Source organism: Notolepis coatsorum (genome assembly GCF_963971535.1).
Source record: "Notolepis coatsorum genome assembly, chromosome: 2".
Classification (NCBI taxonomy): Eukaryota; Metazoa; Chordata; class Actinopteri; order Aulopiformes; family Paralepididae; genus Notolepis; species Notolepis coatsorum.
The window spans coordinates 107,628,260-107,651,965 of NC_140166.1; the positions used below are offsets into that span (position 1 = coordinate 107,628,260).

The 23,706-nt window shown below is 47.4% G+C and overlaps 1 protein-coding gene across 1 annotated transcript in view; it reads left to right on the forward strand.

The window, feature by feature from the left end:
• LOC311223483 (hexokinase-1-like) overlaps positions 1-23,706 on the forward strand; it is a gene marked incomplete at its 5' end in the record, with an annotated part of 122,586 nt that overhangs the window by 42,428 nt on the left and 56,452 nt on the right. Inside the window, 4 exons of the mRNA XM_084308268.1 lie at positions 9,794-9,893; positions 10,125-10,308; positions 12,875-13,030; positions 15,892-15,979. Of these exons, the coding sequence (XP_084164394.1) occupies positions 9,794-9,893; positions 10,125-10,308; positions 12,875-13,030; positions 15,892-15,979 (528 nt within the window). The remainder of the gene's footprint in view (positions 1-9,793; positions 9,894-10,124; positions 10,309-12,874; positions 13,031-15,891; positions 15,980-23,706) is intronic.

The following is a 23,706-nucleotide window of genomic DNA, read 5'->3' on the forward strand; positions in this document are numbered from 1 at the left end:
TGGCAGCGACGAGGCAGCTCCATTGGGGGGGGGGTGCCGGGAGAAGGGGCGGGGCTAAAATGTGCAAGTTTTTTCTCCTGCCAATGTTGACAGCTATGATGGGTCCCTGGCATTAAATAGGATATTAAAATCGGAAAAAAAAGAAAAATGAACCAAACGCGTAATATTACGTGGTCTGGCACCCAACGGTTGTCGGCAGAGGAGGAAACTAACTTTTTGGCTTACCAGCCAACTGGCGGGTAGATGATTTTTTATGATTTTTACCTACCCAACCCCCTCCAATGTACAGTTTCTTCCCCCTCAAATGTATATACTCTTTTTTAGAAACTCTGGCTCTTAAACAGAGTTTCCAACGCCAGGGTCTATGTGACAGGCGTTGTACTCTTAAAACAGTGCTGTATTTCTGTAGATCTGGTATGTCATAAATGACTGGATGGAACAGTACTGTCTATCTGTACAGTATGTCATATATGTAATGATGAATTGAAAAAGGGGGACCCTGATGTAAACAAGACGAAAGTCTTTCTCTGGTCTGCATCCCCTTAACAATTGTGTGTATTGAGCTGTACTGTATTTATAGGAGCCAAAGCACTCATAAGTTATACCTTATTTCTATTGGCTTAGTTGCCTACACTGTTAAAGTCTACATTTCAGAATACAATGGGGCTTAGCTGTATATTTAGGTTATTGTATTATATTTAGTGAGAATGTTTATTTGTATAACCTTACATTGAAACGGCATTAGGAATATTGATTGGATTTAGATAAAGTCATTGAACCGTTTTATTTAGCTCAGAACTGTTTATAGGAAATTAGTGTCACTTTCCCGGCGAGTCGGCTGGGATTTTGGAGACTGGGAAAATACAGTTCTGTATCGTATCGCTCTCGCTCGGCATCGCTCTCTGCACTATCTCGCATATGTGCACGCGCACTGAATAAAGACCACAATGTACCTTTAATCCCAATATTCGTCTGACCACACCCCTATCAGCTTACCCATATAAGCAGGGGTGGGGCCACCCACTCGCCTCCTTCTCGCTTTCACCACAAGGAAGAAGTGCCTCGGTAGATCCCCACACTTGACACCATGCTGGAAGAAAGGATTAGGAGCAGCTTTGGGAAACAAGGATACGTTGACATCATATCTTTATTTTCTCTCTCACTATTTTCGAGAAAATACGGCGATATTGTCTTCGTACTGGAGTGTCTGGAAGATGTTGATCATTCTAAAAATCCTCCACCGGTTTTCGTATTGGGAGCACGCCGCTGCATGCTTCTCAACTGCAGTTCCTTGCTGTGTTTGTTGGGGTGAAACCTGTCAGGCCACAGCTGAACTGTCGGACATGCCGCTGTTGTGAGAAGCGGTGCGTTCCAGGTTGGGTGAGTAGTGTTTTGCTGGCAGGCTCCACTTGTCTGTTAGTGCTATGGGGGCTACTTGACAATGTTTATGGAAACCGGCCCCAGGCTAGGGTCCTTTGTTCAGCCACCTAGGCGACAGAAGGCCTTGGTCTGAAGACCATTATAGTTTTAACTAGTGGGCCGCGACCATTAACACTGGTGATCCCTGTGTGTTCTGGACGAGTGGATTCTCTCTGTCACCGTGTTAAGGCCCCATCTTTCATATCCAAATGAGAGTATTCCTTCACGAGGGGATATGTGCATGGATGTGCGATAGCGGCAGATCCGTGTTCAAGTCAGCTACACAGGCCAGTTTGGTATTGTGCTGATTCCGTCGGGTGTTGGTAAAATCACCGTTGTGAAGCGGTGTTGACATCTTGTTTTCTCTTTTTTCTCAAAAAGTGAGGAGAGGTTCAGAACGGCGGCCTGTCTGGGTGAGTGTTATGTCATTGTTACATGTTCAGATGATAGCTGCTTAGCTTACGGTTAGCCAGTCAGCTGTTAACTGCTGCGTTAGCCTGCTGGGATCGCTGCATGGCCTGTTAGTGGGTCTACTGTTAGCCAGTCAGCTGTTAGCTGCGGTGCTAGCATGTCGTGATCGCTAGGTAACGTTAGCTTGCTGCTATAGGCCATGGCCTGGCGCGGGGTAGCTTTGGCTTCTCGCGCGCCGCCGTGAGCTCGCTTCTGGTCGCGTGCGCCGTTAGCTCGGCGTCTCGCGAGCAGGAGCAGTAGCGCCCGAACGGTTGGAGCGGCCGTTAGCTTGATGCTATTCTGTTGAACGTGCTTTGATTTTAACATGTTTTACACTCTTGACTACGACGTCATCCTTGACAGGGGATGTTTCGTCGACCCTGCCCTGAGCCTGGACGGCAAGGTTGCATCAACGGGGGACTGTAGTACGGGTTGGGGCGGTGACGCTACCCAGTTCGGACAACACAGGAGCGGCTGTGTTCCTACGGTGTCTGTGACTGCACTTCGCTGATCTGCGTTCCGGGTAGGAACGGGGTTGACCAGACCTCATAACACGTCTTCTGGTTTTACTTTGCTAAATGTATTGTGAATAACGGTGTTTTTTCCCAAAACGTGTGTTGTTGCAATGCATTTAGGATACGTTGCGGGTTATGTGTGAGCTGTTTTTTGTCACTGGCAGTTAGCTTCTCCGTGCAAATCGGGATGATCTGGTTGTTGTGTGAGAAACATCATGGTGTTTATATGTACCGTGTACTCACAACTAAGGTAACTAACCTATGAAGCTATGCTTGGTGACAAGTGAGTAAAAGAATGTTCTTTCTCAGACTGTAATGACAATGAACAGTGTGTTCACACATTAACAGGTTTTCCTGTTTTAACTGGCCGTATTGAGGGTAAAACAGGAGGATTGTGTTTCCCCCCCGGTTCCCTGGGGACTTTTTCATCCTCCTATCAGACATGTTGTGCATTAATTGTGTCTTTTGTGTGGTAGGGATACGATGTAACTCTTAGCTTGATTGCTGAGGTTGTGCTAAATCTGCTGGAGAAACTTATTTCCTAAAGGGAAATTGGTTTGGTTGCTGTCATGTGTGCTTAGCAAGGCCTGTGGTCGATACTAATCAAGAATGATGTATTCTCTCATTGTGAAAAAAACGGCGTTCCTCTGTTGAGTGTTTTTGCCATTTTTTGTAGGTGATGATGGGTTGTGTGTGTCATGTGACCTACAACTGGGTTGTACTGGCCACAGAAGCACATGTGTATGTTGGACCGGGGTTCTTAGAGCCCTCTCTATTCTGTGTTTTTCCTTAGTAAAAATCAGATAGCAGGTTAGCTCATGCGCTGTGTGGAGCTGTGAAACGCTTCATAGAGCTGACTATGACTGTGTCATATTCTCTTTTTGTCGTTACATCGTATCATGGGTGTGGGGTCGTAAAGGGGTGAACTGGTAACCTTTCCTCTCCCCATTGTTCTGTCGGTCAGGGGTACACCCCCTGTCCTTCAAGGTTCCCGTCACGTGGCGGTTCGGCACGTTACGGGGGGGGGGGGGGGGGGGGGGAGGGAGTTCCTGGTCCCACGGCCTGGTATATTGGGCGTGTGCACCGCAGGAATTCCCCCGCCATAGAGTACGTCACCGTGCGCGTCTCTGTTGGTAGGACTTCCGTGTGCTGTTCAGGTCCATGTGATGGATCTGTTTTCAGGGGGGGTGGTCAGGGCTCCTCCTCACCAAGCGCCTATTCAGGCCTTCTGTGAGTTCGGACTCCTTCTTCCATGTGAGGAAGCCTCCATCAGAGTACAGAGCCTTCCTCCTCAGATTGTCAAAGTGAGTGGACCCTCTAGAAGGGTCCTTTTCTATTGTATGTATATTCGATTCAATTCGTTTATTGAGTGTGTATGGGTTCAGTGCCTCTTCCCCGGAGGCCCTAAAACCAATCTTTTACATGGCTCAAGGTGCAATATATTCTTTTCAATCTGTACAGCTCGCGTGGGAAGTCTCTCTGGGGATCCCCGTCTCTTTCCTATGGGAGGGTGGTGGGATGTAAAAATGTGAACATTTTTTACCCCGGCTGTGTAGACTGGGATACATACTGTTGATGCTTCCTTCTTTCTATTCCAGAAGTGTTGGAGTTAGGGAGTGTCACACCCCTCTTGTCGTTCCCCTGGGCGCCTTGGGGATTCAATGACAGGTCTAAATAGCCTGTTCATTGATGGGGGTGTGTCCCGACGCACGTATAGTGCTAGCTCGCTGTAAACAGGCGATTGACTGGCACGCCTTGGTTGCTTGTGGTTGAAACAGCGTTTTTATAAAGCAACTGAGATGGGGGTTTTTCCTCTTCCGACGACCACATCCCATGACCTGGGTGGGTTGTCGACGGATTCTCGTTCATGTCTGGGGGATGATGACGGGATGGATCTGAACATATGTGGTGGGGTCTCACGCCCTTGGGGTGGGCCACCAGGCGCGGTTCGTCCGAACGTCTGGGTGGCGCCTTCTTTTCATGTTAAGATCAACACGCATATCTGCCCTTCTCCTGGAGTAGGCATGTCGGCGTGGTTAGGGCACGGGACTGGTTCTGGTCACGCTGGTCCAGATCAGTTGAACCCGTTGTCCGCCGGGGATGCAGATCTGCTGTTCTGGTACCCTGAGGGACTTGGGCTTTTTTCAGGGGGAAAAATGCCAGGTCGGTCTGGGTGTCACAGGGTTAAGCGCTATGGAGACCCTGGTTGGGTATGTTTTTACTCAGCACTGTCGTCATGGCTTACAGCCATGCCATTCTGTACGCGCTCGATCTCGTCGGATCTCGGCCGCTACGCAGGTTGGTCCTGGTTAGTACTTGGTTGGGAGACCGCCTGGGAATACCAAGTACGGTGTGCTTAGGGGCTGGTTCTCCATTATTTTTCGCTCCTCTCTCACGCATGGCGAAGAGGGGCCTGTGGGGGTGGTTTTTTGACCTCCTCTGGTGACCCTGTGCTTCCCTTACCGCCAGGCCCGGTCCGAAGTGATGTTTGCGACCCGTAGGCCTGGGTTAACCCTTTTTGGAAACTGAAACACTTGTACTGCGGTATAGCCGGTGTATACCCGCAGGTGTGTTTTGGAGTTTTTTCTTGAGGGGTTATAGGAACAACCACCGCATTGGGTAACACCGAGGTGGTTGATTCCCTGGTGTGTTGGTGCAGTGTCAACTCCCGGGTTCACCGTTTGAGGGTGCCCCTGCACGTTCATGACGTCTGCCAATCGTGTCAGCCTTCTCTGCCTCGACCCCTCTGGGTGGGGGTTTTTAAATGGAGGCTTGGTCATGCAACAACGCCAGCATACGCCCCTTCCGCCGGGGCAGCTGTGTTCAGCTGTCCCCTCTGGCGCCTGTCTCGTCCGCAGTCTCCAGGCTAGGGTTAACAGCCTGTTGCCTGGTTTTTCCCCGGTGCGCTGCCTGCTTCCGTTGGTTAACCTTTTTTGTGTGCTTACGGCCATGCTGACTGTCTGTTCTGCAGGGTCAGTGTGCCAGGCGGTGTACTGTTGGGGGGACGGGGCCCGCTCGGCTTACGCCATACCGACCTGAACACGCCCGATCTCGTCCGATCTCGGAAGCTAAGCAGGTTCTGGCCTGGTTAGTACTTGGTTGGGATACCGCCTGGGAATACCAGGTGCAGTAACTGAGGGGCCTTTGTCCGAATGCGCTGGCGATGTGGGGGGCGGGGCACTACGTGCCCACCTGGTGGGGTCTTGATGCTGGCATCATGGACTTCTCCGGGCCCCCATTCCAGGGAGTCCAGTCCTTTTGGTGGGTCTGGGTCTTCCTTCGCGCTCCGCTGCTACGGCCTTGCCACGGGGTTGGGTTTTCCCTTGACCCCGTGATTCTGGGGGCAGTAACGAGGTTGTTCCTCCGTTCGTTCCCGGGTGGCATGCGGGTTGTGCGTGTGTGTAGTCGTGGGGTCAAGCCACGGTCTGCTCACCCTGTGCGTTGAGTTGCTTGAGTGCCTCTTCGCACGGTCGGGTCCGTCGCCCTCCCGTGAAGCCCCTAATAGGGGGGGTGCCCGCCATTAGGGTGGGTCGGGGGGGCTCGGCCCTCCCTGTTCTGATGGTTTGTGGGGGGCTGTCAGCGGGGTGTATTTGTCGGCCGTTGGCTCTCGCTCGGCCTCCCTTGTGCAGAGAGCGATGCCGAGCGAGAGCGATACGATACAGAACGTTAGGTTATGACTATAACCAAGTTCTGTTAGTATAGCGAAGCTCGGCATCCGACGCCGCTGCAGCCTTTGACCTCGCCTTGTGGCGAAAGCTTGGGAAGGAGGCGAGTGGGTGGCCCCACCCCTGCTTATATGGGTAAGCTGATAGGGGTGTGGTCAGACGAATATTGGGATTAAAGGTACATTGTGGTCTTTATTCAGTGCGCGTGCACATATGCGAGATAGTGCAGAGAGCGATGCCGAGCTTCGCTATACTAACAGAACTTGGTTATAGTCATAACCTAACGTTTTCTTAACTTGTAGTAGTAACGTGAATAGTGAATATATTCCGTGGCAGTAAACAGCCAAACACGTTTTGGTGTAGGAAAATAGCTTTAGGATCACTTCTGTAAAGAGGACTTCGCTGTGGAAGAGAAATAAACCGGTTTGGATATCTTTGTTTTACACCGGAGTGGCTGTGGACATTATTTTCCTGCTATCAATGAACGTACGAGTAAGCAACTTTAACCAGTAGAGTGGACCGTCGGCCCTCATAGTATTGTACCCATTCTGCAATCTGTTAATAAAGTTTTCAATCAATCAATCAAAACCACCGTAGCTGACGTTGGTAACGGTTAGCAAAGTTAGCTAGCTAACTTGCTGGTCGGGGAGTCCAGCATCTAATGTTCGTTTGCAAGCAAGCTACAGGTAGCCATAGATATATAGCACTAGATGGCTTACCCGCGCTGCTGGCCAACGGAGACCAACGTTGCCACATGGTGGCCATCTTGCAAGGGTTGAGCACACCCACTCATAACATGCATGTCTATGGTGCATGTACTCTTGCAAGATGGCCGCCGCTGAAGTACGTGGGAGACTCCACCTTGAGCCATGTGTTTTATATCTATCTGACTAGCTAGCTACCTAACGTTGGCTCTGGTGATTGTCTTTACTCGCCGAGTGGCGGGTGGTCTTCATGAATCACTCGCCAAACATAAAAAATACTCGCATTTGGCGAGTAAAATGGCCTAATTTCCTCCCCTGGTTGTGGGGCAATCATGTAATATTACGTGAATGGCGCCCATTGAGTTAACTTTCTCGGCCGCTGAGACCCACAGCTCAATGCTGGCCTGTCCAACCCCAATTACACGTGCAGTAGAGAATACCATATAAATTACATAGTGTCAGAGACCAATTAGTCATTGTGAGTTTCTCAGGTTGTTTCCACCTCCACCTCATGGCTATCAGCTTCTTGGCTGCACTGACACCCGCCAGAATTATTCTTTTTTGTTGTATGGATGCCGATAGTAATGATATCATTTAGGAGTAGTGTTGCTGCCGTAAGTGGAATTGTTACATGTTCAGGGGTGTAAAAAGTACCCAGAAATTATACTTAAGTGAAAGTATGGGTACCGTCTCAAAATGTTACTCAAGTAAAAGTCAGAGTATCTGGCTAAAAACACACTTGAGTAAAAGTCAGAAAGTTTCTACTTTTAAATGTACTTAAGTACTAAAAAGTTAAAGTAAAAACTTTTTTTCTGACTGGCTATTCTTCTGATAGCAGGTGTTTAATCAAAGATCCCTGCTTTCTAGTCTTGCACAAGGACCAATCAGCATGGGTATAGGCAGGTTTATTTTCCATTGATGGGGATTTGATTAGCTGTTTTTAAATAAAGTGCCGCAGGGTTAATAACGTTAACGTTAGTTCGGCCAGAGAATCAAATATACTAATTAAACTGTTGAACCTGCGAGATCTGTACTTTGTACTTTATAGGTCTGCATTTTAAATGTAAGGAGTAAAATGTTTTTGTTCTCTGAAATGTAATTGAGTAAAAGTATAAAGTACAAGTATACAAACCTAATAATACTAGAGTAAAGTACAAATCCCCCAAAACAGTACTTAAGTATTGTAACAAAGTACAATTACTCAAGTACTTTACAACCCTGCATATGTTTGAAGGTTTAGTTCTTATGGATTTCCAAAAACGAGCTACTGGTGGGCAGTCCAAAAACATGTGCTTATAAGTGCCAGTGGCCTCAGAGCGCACAAAGTAAAAGAAAAGAGTCAAGGGGGTGAAGGGGGTGGGCTACTTGGGAGCAGCACCGTGTTGTGCGAAGGCAAGTGTGAAGTGTGTTAGGTGGGTTTTTAAGAGGTTGATGGTGTCGGAGCCTTGGATGGAGGGGAAGAGGGAGTTCCACAGCCTGGGGGCAGTTACGGAGAAAGCTCGGTGTCCCAGTGTGGAACGCCTGGTGCAGGGCATGGTGAGGAGGTCGGAGTTGGAGGAGCAGAGGCCTCGTGCTGGAGTGTAGGGGTGGAGTAGGTCGGTCAGGTAGGAAGGAGCCAACCCATGCAGGGATTTGTAGGTGAGGAGGAGGATCTTGTAGGGGATTCGGTAGTTGATGGGGAGCCAGTGGAGTTTTTGCAGGGTGGGGGTGATGTGCTGCCAGGGTTTGGTGTGCGTGAGGACCCTCGCAGCTGAATTTTGGACGTACTGCAAGCGATCCATAACCTTCTTGGAGGCACCAAGAAGGATTCCGTTACGGTAGTTGAGGCGGGAAGTGACGAACGCATGAATAAGTGTTTCTGCTGAGGTGTCGGAGAGTGAGGGGCGGAGTCGGGAAATGGTTCTGAGGTGGAAAAAGGCAGACCTGGTGACAGACTTGACGTGAGGGTGAAATGAGAGGTTTAAGTCCAGTATTATGCCCAGGTTCCTTACCTCCATGGAGGGGCAGATGGAGTAGCCGTCTATGGAGAGAACAAGGCAGCCTATTTTTTGGAGGAGGGCTGGGGAAGCTACAACTATTAGTTCAGTTTTCTTGCTGTTGAGTTGAAGGAAGTTAGCGGTCATCCAAATGACATCATAGGGTGCGTTGAACTCGGCTTGAGCCAAGGATTCCAACGGTACCTTGTTTTAGAATCGGACTCACACTTCAAAAGTTGTGTGCATAAATGCACCTCCAACTTTGACACATTGGTGGCTCTAGAGTGCTGGAGCTGGGGACATGGGACTTGGTGACAGGGGTCAGTGGACTGTCCCGAATCAGTCTGCCAATTTTCATAACTTTCTGCCATACGGTTCTATGGGCTACCATAGAATCCAATGGCAGAAGAAGAAGAAGAAGAAGAAGAAGAAACGGTACAATCCCTCAAGGTGGCCTACGCAGCTTCGCTGCTTGGCCCCCAATTAATTTGTATGACTTATAATTACCTAAACAAAATGGGTCTGTGTCCCACAGGATAGTTAGTGTCTATATTCTACTGTCTGTCTGCTTCATGTCATTCAAACCACATCATTACAGCTAAATATTGTCCTGTTCAATCAGGAGATGTCTCATGGGAAATGTAGTCTTAATTTTTAGAAGCTCTACCTGTGTGTCAAGTCAAGTCAAGTGTTCCTTTATTAATCTCCTTAGGGAAATGCAGGTGTCATACAGTAGCAACATGGGGGAGGGGGGGTACAGGCTGGAAAAAAGATTATAATAGTTGGAGTAATAATAGTACAGTAGAACAATAATAATAATGTGTGTGTGTGTGTGTGTGTGTGTGTGTGTGTGTGTGTGTGTGTGTGTGTGTGTGTGTGTGTGTGTGTGTGTGTGTGTGTGTGTGTGTGTGTGTGTGTGTGTGTGTGTGTGTGTGTGTGTGTGTGTGTGTGTGTGTGTGTGTGTGTGTGTGTGTGTGTGTGTGTGTGTGTGTGTGTGTGTGTGTGTGTGTGTGTGTGTGTGTGTGTGTGTATGTATGTATATATGGCATGTATCTGTATTTCAGGACTATGCAGCAGACATCATGGCCGTTGTGAACGACACGGTTGGAACCATGATGACTTGTGGTTTTGATGACCAGCGCTGTGAAGTCGGCATCATTATCGGTACTGAGGGAGTTCACAGCTGTTGTCTGTCTGTCTGTCTGTCTGTCTGTCTGTCTGTCTGTCTGTCTGTCTGTCTGTCTGTCTGTCTGTCTGTCTGTCTGTCTGTCTGTCTGTCTGTCTGTCTGTCTGTCTGTCTGTCTGTCTGTCTGTCTGTCTGTCTGTCCGTCCGTCCGTCCGTCTGTCTGTCTGTATCTACAGTATCTATCTATGTGTCTGTCTGTCTGTTTATAGGTACAGGGACCAATGCTTGTTACATGGAGGAGTTGCGTCACATTGACCTGGTGGAGGGAGATGAAGGGAGGATGTGTGTGAATACAGAGTGGGGAGCGTTTGGAGACGACGGCCGTCTGGAGGACATCAGGACAGAGTTTGACAGAGAGATCGACAGAGGCTCCCTCAATCCCGGGAAACAACTGTATGTAGACTGATGTACTACAAATACTATAGTAAACTACCAAATACATAATAAATACTATTATATGACAATACTAAAGTAACCTACCAAAAACATAATAAATACTACAATATGACAATACTAAAGTAACCTACCAAATACATAATAAATACTACTATATCACAAATATTATAGTAACCTACCAAATACATAATACATACTACTATATCACAAATACTATAGTAACCTACCATATACATAACAAATACTAGTATATCCGGGCGGCTACGTGGCGCAGTGGGCAAGGCGCTCGCAACGAATGCTGGAGACTAGGCTCGAACAGGATGCCTCCTGTTCGAGCCCCGCTCTCCACATTGCTTTCAGTTTAGCTGGTCGTCCACAGTGATACACATTGGCCGTATTACGGGGAGGGAAACTGAAGGGTGGGGATCGGGCGTTGTGGACAGCGACTCCTACAGGTCGGTTGGTCCGCCTGCGCAGTAGAATCAAGAAGCGACGGGGGCAGGGCCCCTCCAAAGCCCAGACCCCCGACGCTGAAAGATCGAGCCGCGCAGGTGAAAAGATGCGACGGCTGTTACCTCGAGTATCGGAGGGGACTCGTGCTATGTATGACTTAGTCCACATTGCAGCCGGCTTGTGGGAGGCAAGAAACAACGTTCAAAGACAGGGGAGGGTTGAATTGGACGATATGAAAATTGGGATGGGAGAAAAATAGAAAAATGGGAGAAAAAGTGGATACAAAAATAAATAGAAAATACTAGTATATCCCAAATACTATAGTACCCTACCTGTTCTCGGTCCTTGCTCCACTTCCCAACACTGTCAGGACAGCCGAAACCTGACCAATTTTCCGTTGTCGACTAAAAACACACTTCTTCAATCAATATCTGAAAAACAGTATAATAATAATCTTCCTTGCCTATATTGCTACCTACTATGCTATATGTCTTTACCACAATGCACTCAAGACTGTAGCACCCAAGTTCAACACTGTTTGACGAACATTGATACTCAGCTGAAAGAGTTGTACCCTTCCTGCTGACCTGAACAGAACTTGTTATGTAAGTCACTTTAGATAAAAGCGTCAGCTAAATGACTAAATGTTAATGTAAATGTACTGTAAATACATAATAAATAGTACTATACCACAAATACTATCAAATATATTATAAATACTACTATATCACAATACTATAGTAACCTACCAAATACATTATAGATACTACTCTACAACAAACACTATAACATTTTAATACTACTATACAACAAATACTACTATTACTAACTTCAAGCAACAGGCTGTTCATTCAACAATGAAGAGAATGTGCATTTCAGTTTGTGGAGTGAATCTGTAGAATGGTTTGAGTGTGGAATTAAAACAAAACAAATATAAATTACTTAAACCATATAAAAGTATTATATCTCAGAGGTATATGGATGAGGAGGCTTTGTGTTGACCGTTTGAGCCCTGGCGTCCCTGTCCAGGGGCTAGTGCTCGGCGGGATTATCATTAGTATTATTACTATTCTTTTCATAATATTTTCTTTTCATAATGTGGACATTTGGGTTGTATGAAAATTAGTAAATATGAGTTGCATAAGATAATAGAGTGTGAAGGGGGTAGGAAATAATACATACGTTTACACTTCATCCTACTCCTTTTCGAACATTACTGTTTTGCTTGTTTGTTTGTTTTTTAATCTGTTTAATACTTTATTGTTTTATTTAAATGTTTAAATATATATATATATATATATATATATATATATATATATATATATATATATATATATATATATATATATATATATATTTTTTTTTTGTATGTTCAAAATAAAGTCATTCATTCATTCATTCATTCATTACTACACAACAAACACTATAGTAACCAACCAAAAACATTAGGAGCAGGAACAGGTGCTGTAAGTGACAGCTGTGACAAATATAACTTACAGTAACCTACCAAGTACATTATAATAAATATATTAATGGGATGGCCATAAGATCAAGGTAATTCTGCCACAGCTGTTTTTGTTCATGTTTTCTTCTGGAGGACACAGTATATCACCAATACATTTACTACACATGTTATATCTTTATAATTTTATACCTGGACCTGGTGACAAACACTGACGTCTGTCTGTCTGTCTGGCTGTCTGTCTGTCTGTCTGTCTGTCTGTCTGTCTGTCTGTCTGTCTGTCTGTCTGTCTGTCTGTCTGTCTGTCTGTCTGTCTGTCTGTCTGTCTGTCTGTCTGTCTGTCTGTCTGTCTGTCTGTCTGTCTGTCTGTCTGTCTGTCTGTCTGTCTGTCTGTCTGTCTGTCTGTCTGTCTGTCTGTCTGTCTGTCTGTCTGTCTGTCTGTCTGTCTGTCTGTCTGTCTGTCTGTCTGTCTGTCTGTCTGTCTGTCTGTCTGTCTGTCTGTCTGTCTGTCTCTCTCTCTCTCTCTCTCTCTCTCTCTCTCTCTCTCTCTCTCTCTCTCTCTCTCTCTCTCTCTCTCTCTCTCTCTCTCTCTCTCTCTCTCTCTCTCTCTCTCTCTCTCTCTCTCTCTCTCTCTCTCTCTCTCTCTAGCTTTGAGAAGATGGTTAGTGGGATGTACATGGGAGAGTTGGTGAGGCTCATCCTGGTCAAGATGGCTAAGGAGGGTCATCTGTTTGAAGGGAGGATCACTCCTGAACTGCTGACGAAGGGGAAGATTGAGACGAAGCACGTGTCGGCCATAGAGAAGTATGTCACACTCTAACCCTAAACCTAACCTTAACCATAACCTTACTGTTTATAAACCTAACCCTAACCCTAACCGTACTGTTTATAAACCTAACCCTAACCTTACTGTTTATAAACCTAACCCTAACCCTAACCCAGGGGTCGGCAACCCGCGGCCCTGGAGTCGCATGCGGCTCTTTAGCCACTCTGCAGTGGCTCCCTGTTGGTTTTAAAAATAATAATAATATGGAAATAAATAACGGCTATTTAAATGTTTATATTTTGGAGATCGAGGTGATACTGTGAACTGAAATAAAAAAGTGTTTAATATTTCATCAACTGAAATATACGTCACACCCTGCGCTTCTCCCTGCCATCTGCGGGTGGCTATGTTTCCAACCCCCCAATAAGCTATACCATGGATAAATCCCCAAAAGATTTAATAGAGGGTTTAATTCAGCGTGGACAGATTAATTTGCTTTCACTATTAATGATGCAGGCTTACCTGTACCTACTTGATATGTGGTGAGAAATTTGCGAACAACAAAAAAACGTCAAAAGCATGTATTTAACAAGATAGCCTACATATAACATAGCCTACATATAACATAGCCTCTCTCAGCTGACTCACATGGTCCAGGGGTGCCAGACGGCAGCGCATGCAGCCTATGGTCACAATCAGTCCAAAAACACTTGCTCGGAAGTGACGGTAACATTTCTTAAAAGTACTGTAAGCTTTCGATTGTCAGGGCAGTCCAGCTGCCTTTCTCCACAAGTGCTCCTCTCTCCGTTATGTGCGCTGCGCGTGTCTGGTGGCCGAATCTGTCTGATGGTGCACTGGAGTATATATGAAATGATATTAAATATAGAAATAGATGCGTACATTAGAGAAAATTAATTTTAATAATTAAATAATTCCATATTATATGCGCACTGTACAGCCAGCCTTTATGCGACTGAGAGATACACTTTCAATTTTGACAGAGAAGATAATTTCCCGATTCAGATATAATTTAATACAAACGGTTCCAAAGTTTGTAGGCATATTTTCACACCACCACCACCACATCCGAAATTAAATAATATAGTTAATCAATAGCTCAACTACCACTTATTAATATTCACATAAATGCACAGTATATAAATCAATACTCAATATTAACTTATTTAACATCACCCAGAACTAAAGTGCAAGGTATTTTTCCATGGACTAACTCAAGCCTCTCTTAACTCAACCAAAACCTCCACCACCCCATAGAAAGCTACACACTATGTATTTACACAAATGGCTAAATAAAGGAATCTGAATCTGAATCAGCTGTGAATTTTATTTCGTGCAGGAGGGGGGGAAATGGCTCTTTTGATAGTAAATGTCCAAACCCAACCCCCTCCAATATACAGTTCCCCCCCACCCGCCTCAACCCCCCCCACCCCACCCCACCCATCCACCTCCAATGTACAGTTTCCCCCCCCCACCCCACCTACCCAACAGTTTCTTCCCCCTCAAATGTATATACTCTCTTTTTAGACTCTTTGTATGGTATGTCATAAATGTCTAAATGTAACAGTACTGTCTACTCTACTGTATGTCATGTATGTCATATGTTATGATGAATTGAAAATGGGGGACCCTGATGTAAACAAGACTAAAGTATTTCTCTGGTCTGCATCCCCTTAACAATTGTGTGTATTGAGCTGTACTGTATTGTACCCATTCTGGAATCTGTTAATAAAATGTTCAATCAATCAATCAATCACCCCTGTCCTAACCGTATTGTTTATAAACATAACCCTAACCATAACCTTACTGTTTATAAACCTAACCCTAACCTTATTGTTTATAAACCTAACCCTTACCTAATCCTTACTTAACTCTTACTGGAGACCTCACCTCTCCCCATAATCTACAATAGGGATGAAAAAAAGCTAGAGTTTCATTATTGTTTTTACCTGTTTCACTGCTGGATTCAAACCTCTTATCCATCTCTCTTGTTCTCTCTGTCCCCCTCTCTATCTATCTATCTATCTATCTATCTATCTATCTATCTATCTATCTATCTATCTATCTATCTATCTATCTATCTATCTATCTATCTATCTATCTATCTATCTATCTATCTATCTATCTATCTATCTATCTATCTATCTATCTATCTATCTATCTGTCTGTCTGTCTGTCTGTCTGTCTGTCTGTCTGTCTGTCTGTCTGTCTGTCTGTCTGTCTGTCTGTCTGTCTGTCTGTCTGTCTGTCTGTCTGTCTGTCTGTCTGTCTGTCTGTCTGTCTGCCTGCCTGCCTGCCTGCCTGCCTGCCTGCCTGCCTGCCTGCCTGCCTGCCTGCCTGCCTGCCTGCCTGCCTGCCTGCCTGTCTGCCTGTCTGTCTGTCTGTCTGTCTGTCTGTCTGTCTGTCTGTCTGTCTGTCTGTCTGTCTGTCTGTCTGTCTGTCTGCCTGCCTGCCTGCCTGCCTGCCTGCCTGCCTGCCTGCCTGCCTGCCTGCCTGCCTGCCTGCCTGTCTGTCTGTCTGTCTGTCTGTCTGTCTGTCTGTCTGTCTGTCTGTCTGTCTGTCTGTCTGTCTGTCTGTCTGTCTGTCTGTCTGTCTGTCTGTCTGTCTGCCTGCCTGCCTGCCTGCCTGCCTGCCTGCCTGCCTGCCTGCCTGCCTGCCTGCCTGCCTGCCTGCCTGCCTGCCTGCCTGCCTGTCTGTCTGTCTGTCTGTCTGTCTGTCTGCCTGCCTGCCTGCCTGCCTGCCTGCCTGTCTGTCTGTCTGTCTGTCTGTCTGTCTGTCTGTCTGTCTGTCTGTCTGTCTGTCTGTCTGTCTATCTATCTATCTATCTATCTATCTATCTATCTATCTATCTATCTATCTATCTATCTATCTATCTTGCTAGGAGTAAAGAAGGACTGACTAAAGCCAAAGAGATTCTGTCCAGATTGGGAGTTGTACCGTCATCTGATGACTGCGTCGCTGTGCAGCATGTATGTTCTGTTAGGAGTCAGATTAAATGTTCTGTTAGGAGTCAGATTACAGTAAATGTTCTGTTAGGAGTCAGATTAAATGTTCTTTCTCAGATTAAAGGTTTTGTTAGGAGTCAGATTAAAGGTTATGTTAGGTTTCAGATTAAGTTCTGTTAGGTGTCATATTAAAGGTTCTGTTAGGAGTCAGATTAAAGGTTCTGTTACTGTAACACATTCAGGGCCATTGGGGCCTGTCTAATCCCACACTATGAGGCCAGTTTTTCATTACAATGTTTCACCGGAGTGAAAAAAGGGTGACACCCCGTCTGCAACAAGGGAAACTGCATTATCGAGACAGCGCCAATACCAGGATCTGGCCGGTACTGCACTTTCGGAGTCCCAATATGTCGTTTCCAGCCAACATACAGCTCTGTGACATTGAGTAGGATATTAAAATGGAATAAAAGCAAAGCCGAGTGGTAACACTTATATATACGTGGTTGGCCGTTTAACACATTAATTGCCAATAACGAGTATTCTCGTTAATAACGAGTATAGCGCTGAGTGCCAACAACGAGTAAACTCGTTTTTATGATCGTTATTTCTTTTATTCGCTATTGGCATTCATAATTCATCCAGGAAGCCTCCGGGAGCCAGCTGGACCCTGTCTGATATTGCAACGCCTCAATACCGCCGCCTGGTGGATTTCGGGCGAGTTACACTCCACTCTAAACCGGAAGTGGCGCTCGGTGCATCGGGGGAAAAGCTCCACTCCACTCTAAACCGGAAGTGGCGCTCGGTGCATCGGGGGAAAAGCTCCGCCAGAGATATCTTGTAACGTGGATCAATATACACACCTTGAGTGCATTGGATTGCTTTCGAGACGCAATAATCAATATGCTTTCGGCGTTTATTGCGTCATACAAACGGAAAATGGATCTAGCAGATCGACGTCAAAAAATTGGAATTTTTTTTCTCCAGGCGCATCAGCCAGAGGTAAGAGGAATCTAACGTTATTTCCAGCTCGATTGTCCATTTATTTCATTGCAATCTGTGCGATCAACTTATGGTGTCTTACTAAAGAAAGCCGTTAGTGACAATCAAGGAATCATAAACGACCCCCCCCCCCTTTCATTCACGCATGATGGAGCATAATGTATAGCGATCATATGCATTTGTAATTTTTAATATAGCGTGTATAGGGATGAAACGGCAATCGATAATGTATAATACGCGTCGGAGCCTATAGCGCGCGTTCTAGGAATTACTGCTATACAGTCTAAAAACATACTTATATTCACGACGGTACTAACACGACAATGTATGAATGGAAAAATATAACGTTCCCACATCCGGAACGATAGATACCCGATGTTGAATGGGCCATAGTAATGTCGATATAGCTATAATATTTAAAAGGTTATAGCCCTGCAAAGAAGGTGAGCCACAACATAGGCTTACAGCACTGGCAGAGAGTGGTAAAGATGGGCATACTGCATGGCACCCAATGTGTTAAGGATGGCGCCCAATAACGTATATATACGTGGTTGGGCAGGAATGGGTTAACCTCATAAGCATCGGACGCACTTTGCACTCGTCTGGCAGCTCTGGGCTGCATTCTTCACCGATCAACCAATACATTGTTTGAAAGTTGAATTTGCCGCCTTTCGATCGTCACCACACTCAACCTATTGCGTGCTTCGGGTCTCGAGTTACAAGACAAAATATCCGGCGAGCGTCGTTTGACAAGCCGTTCCGACGAGTGACCACGTCCAGTTGTAAACTGTCCTGAACTGACCAGTCACCGTTGATGGCAAAAATGATTGAGTACGGTTGTAGCCAAGGAGCGTCTGCTCCGAAAGCGATCCCAGATGAGCGCTGATTGCAGTTTGTAGTTAATAACGTGCATGTGAAGATATCTTGATAAAATGCATGTGTACAAGATAATATATATCTTATCTTTTCTACATAAAGTTTAAAGTGGAGATGAAGCAGTGAGCAATGTGATCCTAGTTTGTTTGTTGTGTACCTTGTGTAAGACAGGGTTCTATAATCAAATGTGAAATCTATCTTATTTGTCTGAAAAATCAAATATAATATCCCTGTTTTCAACATGGGCGCCGCCATTTTGTTGCTGACGTCATGGCTGACGTCATGCCACTGGTTGGGTTTATACACTGCTGGTTAGCTGCCTATAGTGAATGGGTCAGTCAGTAAATAAAATGTTGCCTACAAAACAACGGGACCGCGGTGGTTCTGTTTGTATTGCTCCTGGCTGTTCAAACTAATTTTACCATGTGAGAGAGAGGAAAGTTGGTTAATTTCCACAAACTACCAGTGAAAAAAACAGTGTTGTTGGCATGTTGGCTCAGTTTGGCTGCACTCAGGCGGCGCGACCAGCCTGTTGGACAGGGAATGAGGATCTGCAGAGAACACTTCATTGCCTCGGATTATGTTGTTGGGGGTGGAAGGTTTGTCCAGAAGACCACTAATCAGCTGAAGCCTGATGCGGTTCCCTCGGTCTTCGACAGACAGACCGGCGTTATCTCTCGGGACTCGGGAGCGATCGCTAGCTAGTTAGCACCAGCCGGGGCCGGCGTTAGCAACCGGGAGCGTCGCGGAGCATTCAGCCTGCTGGCTACCTAGATCCACTTCAACCAGCCGAGCGTCGGGAGCTCCAGCAGCTTGTCGATGTGCTAATGGCCTGGAGCCAGCTACCGTTAGCTTGCAGAGGCTCCAGCACACCGACAAGCTGTGTAGCCAGCTACCGTTAGCTTGCAGAGGCTCCAGCACACCGACAAGCTGTGTAGCCAGCTACCGTTAGCTTGCCGAGGCTCCAGCAGACCGACAAGCTGTGTAGCCAGCTACCGTTAGCTTGCAGAGGCTCCAGCACACCGACAAGCTGTGTAGCCAGCTACCGTTAGCTTGCAGAGGCTCCAGCACACCGACAAGCTGTGTAGCCAGCTACCGTTAGCTTGCCGAGGCTCCAGCACACCGACAAGCTGTGTAGCCAGCTACCGTTAGCTTGCAGAGGCTATTAGCACACCGACAAGCTGTGTAGCCAGCAGGCTGAATGCTCCGCGACGCTGGTTGAAGTGGATCTAGGTAGCCAGCAGGCTGAATGCTCCGCGACGCTCCCGGTTGCTAACGCCGGCCCCGGCTGGTGCTAACTAGCTAGTGATCGCTCCCGAGTCCCGAGAGCTAACGCCGGTCTGTCTGTCGAAGACCGAGGGAACCGCATCAGGCTTAGCCAAAGACCCCGCTCAAGAGAGTGTGTACCGCGCTGAGATTGAGAAGTTAATCACAGCGAGACACGTGACAAAGATTGACATTAAAGAGGCCGATCAGACGACCGAATCATGGTACGTGCCGCACCACAAGGTCCACCACAACGGCAAGGATCGCATTGTGTTTAACTGCAGCTACCAGATCGGATCCCAAAATCTGAATAAAGAGCTCTTGCCCGGCCCCACACTCGGCCCCTCTCTACTAGGCGTGCTACTACGCTTCCGCCAGGACAAGGTGGCTATCAGCGGGGATATCAAAGGGATGTTCCTGCAGGTGAGACTAGTGGAGGAGGACAAGCCCCTGCTGCGGTTCCTATGGAGAGAGAGGATCGGAGATGAGCACCCAACCATCTACCAGTGGGAAGTCCTCCCCTTCGGAACCACATGCAGCCCGTGCTGTGCTACATTTGCATTACAGAAACACGTCGCAGAGGACCCAGCAGCAGATGAAGAGGTCCGACACAGTGTGAAGAACAGTTTCTACGTGGACAACTGTTTACAAAGCGTTTCGACTCAAGAAGAAGCCGAGGCTCTCCTAATCAAGCTACGCGCCTCCCTGATCAAAGGCGGCTTTGATCTCAGGCAGTGGGCCAGCAGCGACCCGCACGTATTGCGCAGCCTCTCCCCCGCGGACAAGGCTGCCAGCAGCGAGACCTGGATGGCGACCATCCCAGGAGAAGCCCAAGAAATGACACTAGGATTAGTCTGGCGCTTCAAAACCGACTCGCTCCACTATAGACACAAACCCCTGACCACGGAGCAGGGAAGGTCGACGGCGATACCGACCACCAGATGGAGTGTGTACAGAACACTCGCCAGACAATATGACCCGTTGGGATGTATTCTACTTTACACCACCAGGGCAAAGATGATTGTACGAGCACTATGGGACAAGGACCAGGGCTGGGACGACCCAATACCCGCACACCTTGCCTCCACATGGAGAGAGTGGGAGACGGAGCTCCGCTCACTCCCAGGCGTTAATATACGCTGCAGCTACTTCCCACCCACAGTGAGGCCAGAGACATGCAAGATGGATCTACACGTCTTCAGTGACGCCTCCGAAGTAGCCTATGGATCGGTGGCCTACTTGCGTGCCCAAGAGAAGGGAGGAGAGATACACACTGCTTTCATCCTGGCTCGCTCAAGAATAGCCCCACGAAAGCAACAATCTATCCCGCGTCTAGAGCTCTGCGCAGCCCTAGCAGGAGCGCATCTAGCCACGTTAATCCAACGTGAACTCACCATTCCGGTGCACAGAACAATCTTGTGGTCAGATTCCACGACAGTACTCACATGGATCAAGTCTGATTCATGCAGATACAAGGTCTTCGTGGGAGTCAGAGTCACCGAGATTCAAGAGTTAACAGAAGCAGCGAGCTGGCGGTATGTGGACACCAAACACAACCCAGCTGACGTCATCACCCGGGGAATGTCCCTGGATGACCTCACCCGTCGCAACATCTACAGCGACGGACCAGAATTCCTCAAGCTCCCGGAAGAAGAGTGGCCTACGCCCACCCCACGGGAAGCAAGTAAAGAGGAGGCTGAGAACAAGAAACCTATGTTCTGTGGACTGAGCACAGTCGCCTCCACAGACCCCAACATAGATGACTGCATTACCCTACAGAGTGCGCAGCTAAAGACATTCCTGTGGCACCACCGAGAGATTCAGCACACTGCCGACATTTCAGCAGCTGACTACGAAGAAGCAGAACTTCTTCTACTACAACGAGCCCAGAGAGACTCGTTCCCTGATGAGCTAGACTGTCTACAGGGAGGAAAGCCCGTCCCATCAGACAGCAGACTGCTCCACCTGGCACCCGAGAGCGACGCCCATAATCTCATCAGAGTGGGTGGTCGCCTGCGGAGAGCCCCCGATCTACCGGATGACGTTAAGTACCCGATAGTCTTGAACAGCCGACACAAGGTCACAGAGCTGATCATAAAGAAATACGACGAGGATGTACACCACGCAGGAGCAGAGAGAGTCTTCGCGGAGATCAGACGTCGCTATTGGATACTTCAAGGAAGAGAAGCGGTGCGACGCTTCCAGCGAACCTGTCTAGACTGCCGAAAGTGGCGCGCGCAGCCCAGCATACCCCGGATGGCTGACCTACCTCCCTGTCGCCTCCGACTCGGCGATAAGCCATTCCACTCCACAGGCATGGACTGTTTTGGCCCGTTGTATATAAAGAGAGGAAGAGGAACCGAGAAGCGGTGGGGTATTGTATTCAAATGCATGACCACCAGAGCGATACATATCGAACTCCTTCCGACCATGAGCACAGACTCATTCCTTATGGCCTTCCGAAGATTCACATCACGGAAAGGAAAACCGTCTACATTGTTGTCTGATCACGGGACAAACTTCAAAGGCGGAGAAAGAGAGCTGAGAGAGAGCTTCCAAGCTATGGGCCCAGAACTTAAGACCCACCTCGCTCCATCCCAGATTGACTTCCAGTTTAATCCCCCGAATGCACCCCACTTCGGTGGAACCTGGGAACGAGAAGTACGTTCTATAAAGACAGCCCTGTACGCCGTGCTTGGGGCCCAGACTGTGGCGGAAGAAGTCCTAATGACAGTCCTCACGGAGATCGAGGGAGTATTGAACTCCAAGCCCCTCGGCTACGTCTCCAGTGATGTAGCAGATGTCGACCCAGTCACCCCCAACACACTCTTAATGGGGCGGCTGGACCCCGCGCTACCCCAGACAATGTACAGGCCTGAAGAAGCGAACGGCCGAAGAATGTGGAGGTACAGTCAAGTACTAGCTGACAAGTTTTGGAACAGCTTTCTACTCCACTACCTACCGTCTCTACAGACCCGCCAGAAGTGGGTAAAAGAGAGAGACAATTTGACAGAAGGAACAGTCGTCATGATTATCGACCAGTCACTACCCAGAGCTATGTGGCCGGCTGGCCGCGTAAGCAAAGTGATCACCGGTGCCGATGGCAAGGTCCGAGCAGCTGAAGTGCTCGTCCAAGGGCGAACTTACACACGACCCGTGGCGAGGCTAATAGAACTGCCCAGACTCCCAGACACTATCGATGACGACCATGACCCATGACTTTGTGAGTTGACTGACCCTTACAGCGGACCTTGAGTGGTAGACAGTGCGGTTAATCTGTCTCTGCTTAGCTAATTAGGTGGGACTAATTAGGGGGCGGCTGTTGTGAAGGATCAGATTAAACCGAATATATATATTTATTTATGGATATATATTTAATAGTATTTGTATATCGTTTGATATCCCCTGTATATTCCTTGTACAATATACACTGAATATCCCTTTAGTCTACTAACAGCCCATAATAGTTTCATTCTACCATTGGACGAGAACCTGGCGCCAGCAGCCAAGCCCCTTGGTTCAAGTTCAATCGTGCCGACGAACATGTCGTTACAAGCCCGGTTCCGCGTAGGAATACGTCTGGCGAAATACGAATGGTACTATTTGTTCACAGCGCATATATATATGGCGCAAGTAAAGTAGAACTTTCTTTTAGTCCATTAGTCCTTTACCCTCCAACCTAGTAACAGACGTGAAGCCTCACCCACGACGCACGTGTGGTGCAGTATGGCCTACTTGGCCTCAGAATAGGCACTGAGACATCGTGTGGATTAATAGTTGAATTGTCATAGTTTGGCACTATACCGTCGAGTGGGACGTATTTCTATTAAGTTAATAATAGTCTATTATGTATGGTGCATCGTTCGGTTAGAGTTATAAAGTGAGCAGTACCCCCATCGTTCCTGACGTTATCTGGAGTCTTAACCAGGCTGGGCAGACCACGTGTGGTGCTTGCATCCGAGGAGCTCCGGGCCAGGACGAGTGGACCTGTACATTGGATTACTTTACCCGGACGACGGCGAGCCTTCCACGGCTTGGATTATCTACGTGCTTTGGGTGCTTTGATTATGCCATGGATAACAGCCAACACTGCTGAGTGTTGGAACTACCCCCCCGAGAGGAGTCCAGGTGAGACGGCGCTCTACCCCGAGTGAGGTCGCCTCACGTCTCTTCGTTGTGGACCGGCAGCTACCGTCCACCAGAGGGCCCAGCTGTATTCATCTGTGGACCGAGGTTCTGTGGGCACCGTGTTCAGCACTCTGAATTCTCCCAAGAAATCGTCGGCCAGATGGGATACCGCCAGCGGCTCTCCTAACCCCCCCCCCCTACTGACTTACAACCAGCGGGACCCCCCCTTTAGTGTATCCAGCTATAATCATTTAAGTACCATCGCTATAGTTCCCTAAATAACCAGGTTGTATACTTGCTCCCTGCGTAACCAGAGATTGGACATTCAATGTTGATTTACCTACGAATACTAATTTGCCTTACAAGTGCATTTCAAATCATAAATGTCATTAAGTGAACGTTGTATATACCCTTTGCTATATAAAATATTCGATTTATACATTTGTGTGGACTTCGTTTCATCAGGTGGGAAAGTGTTCATC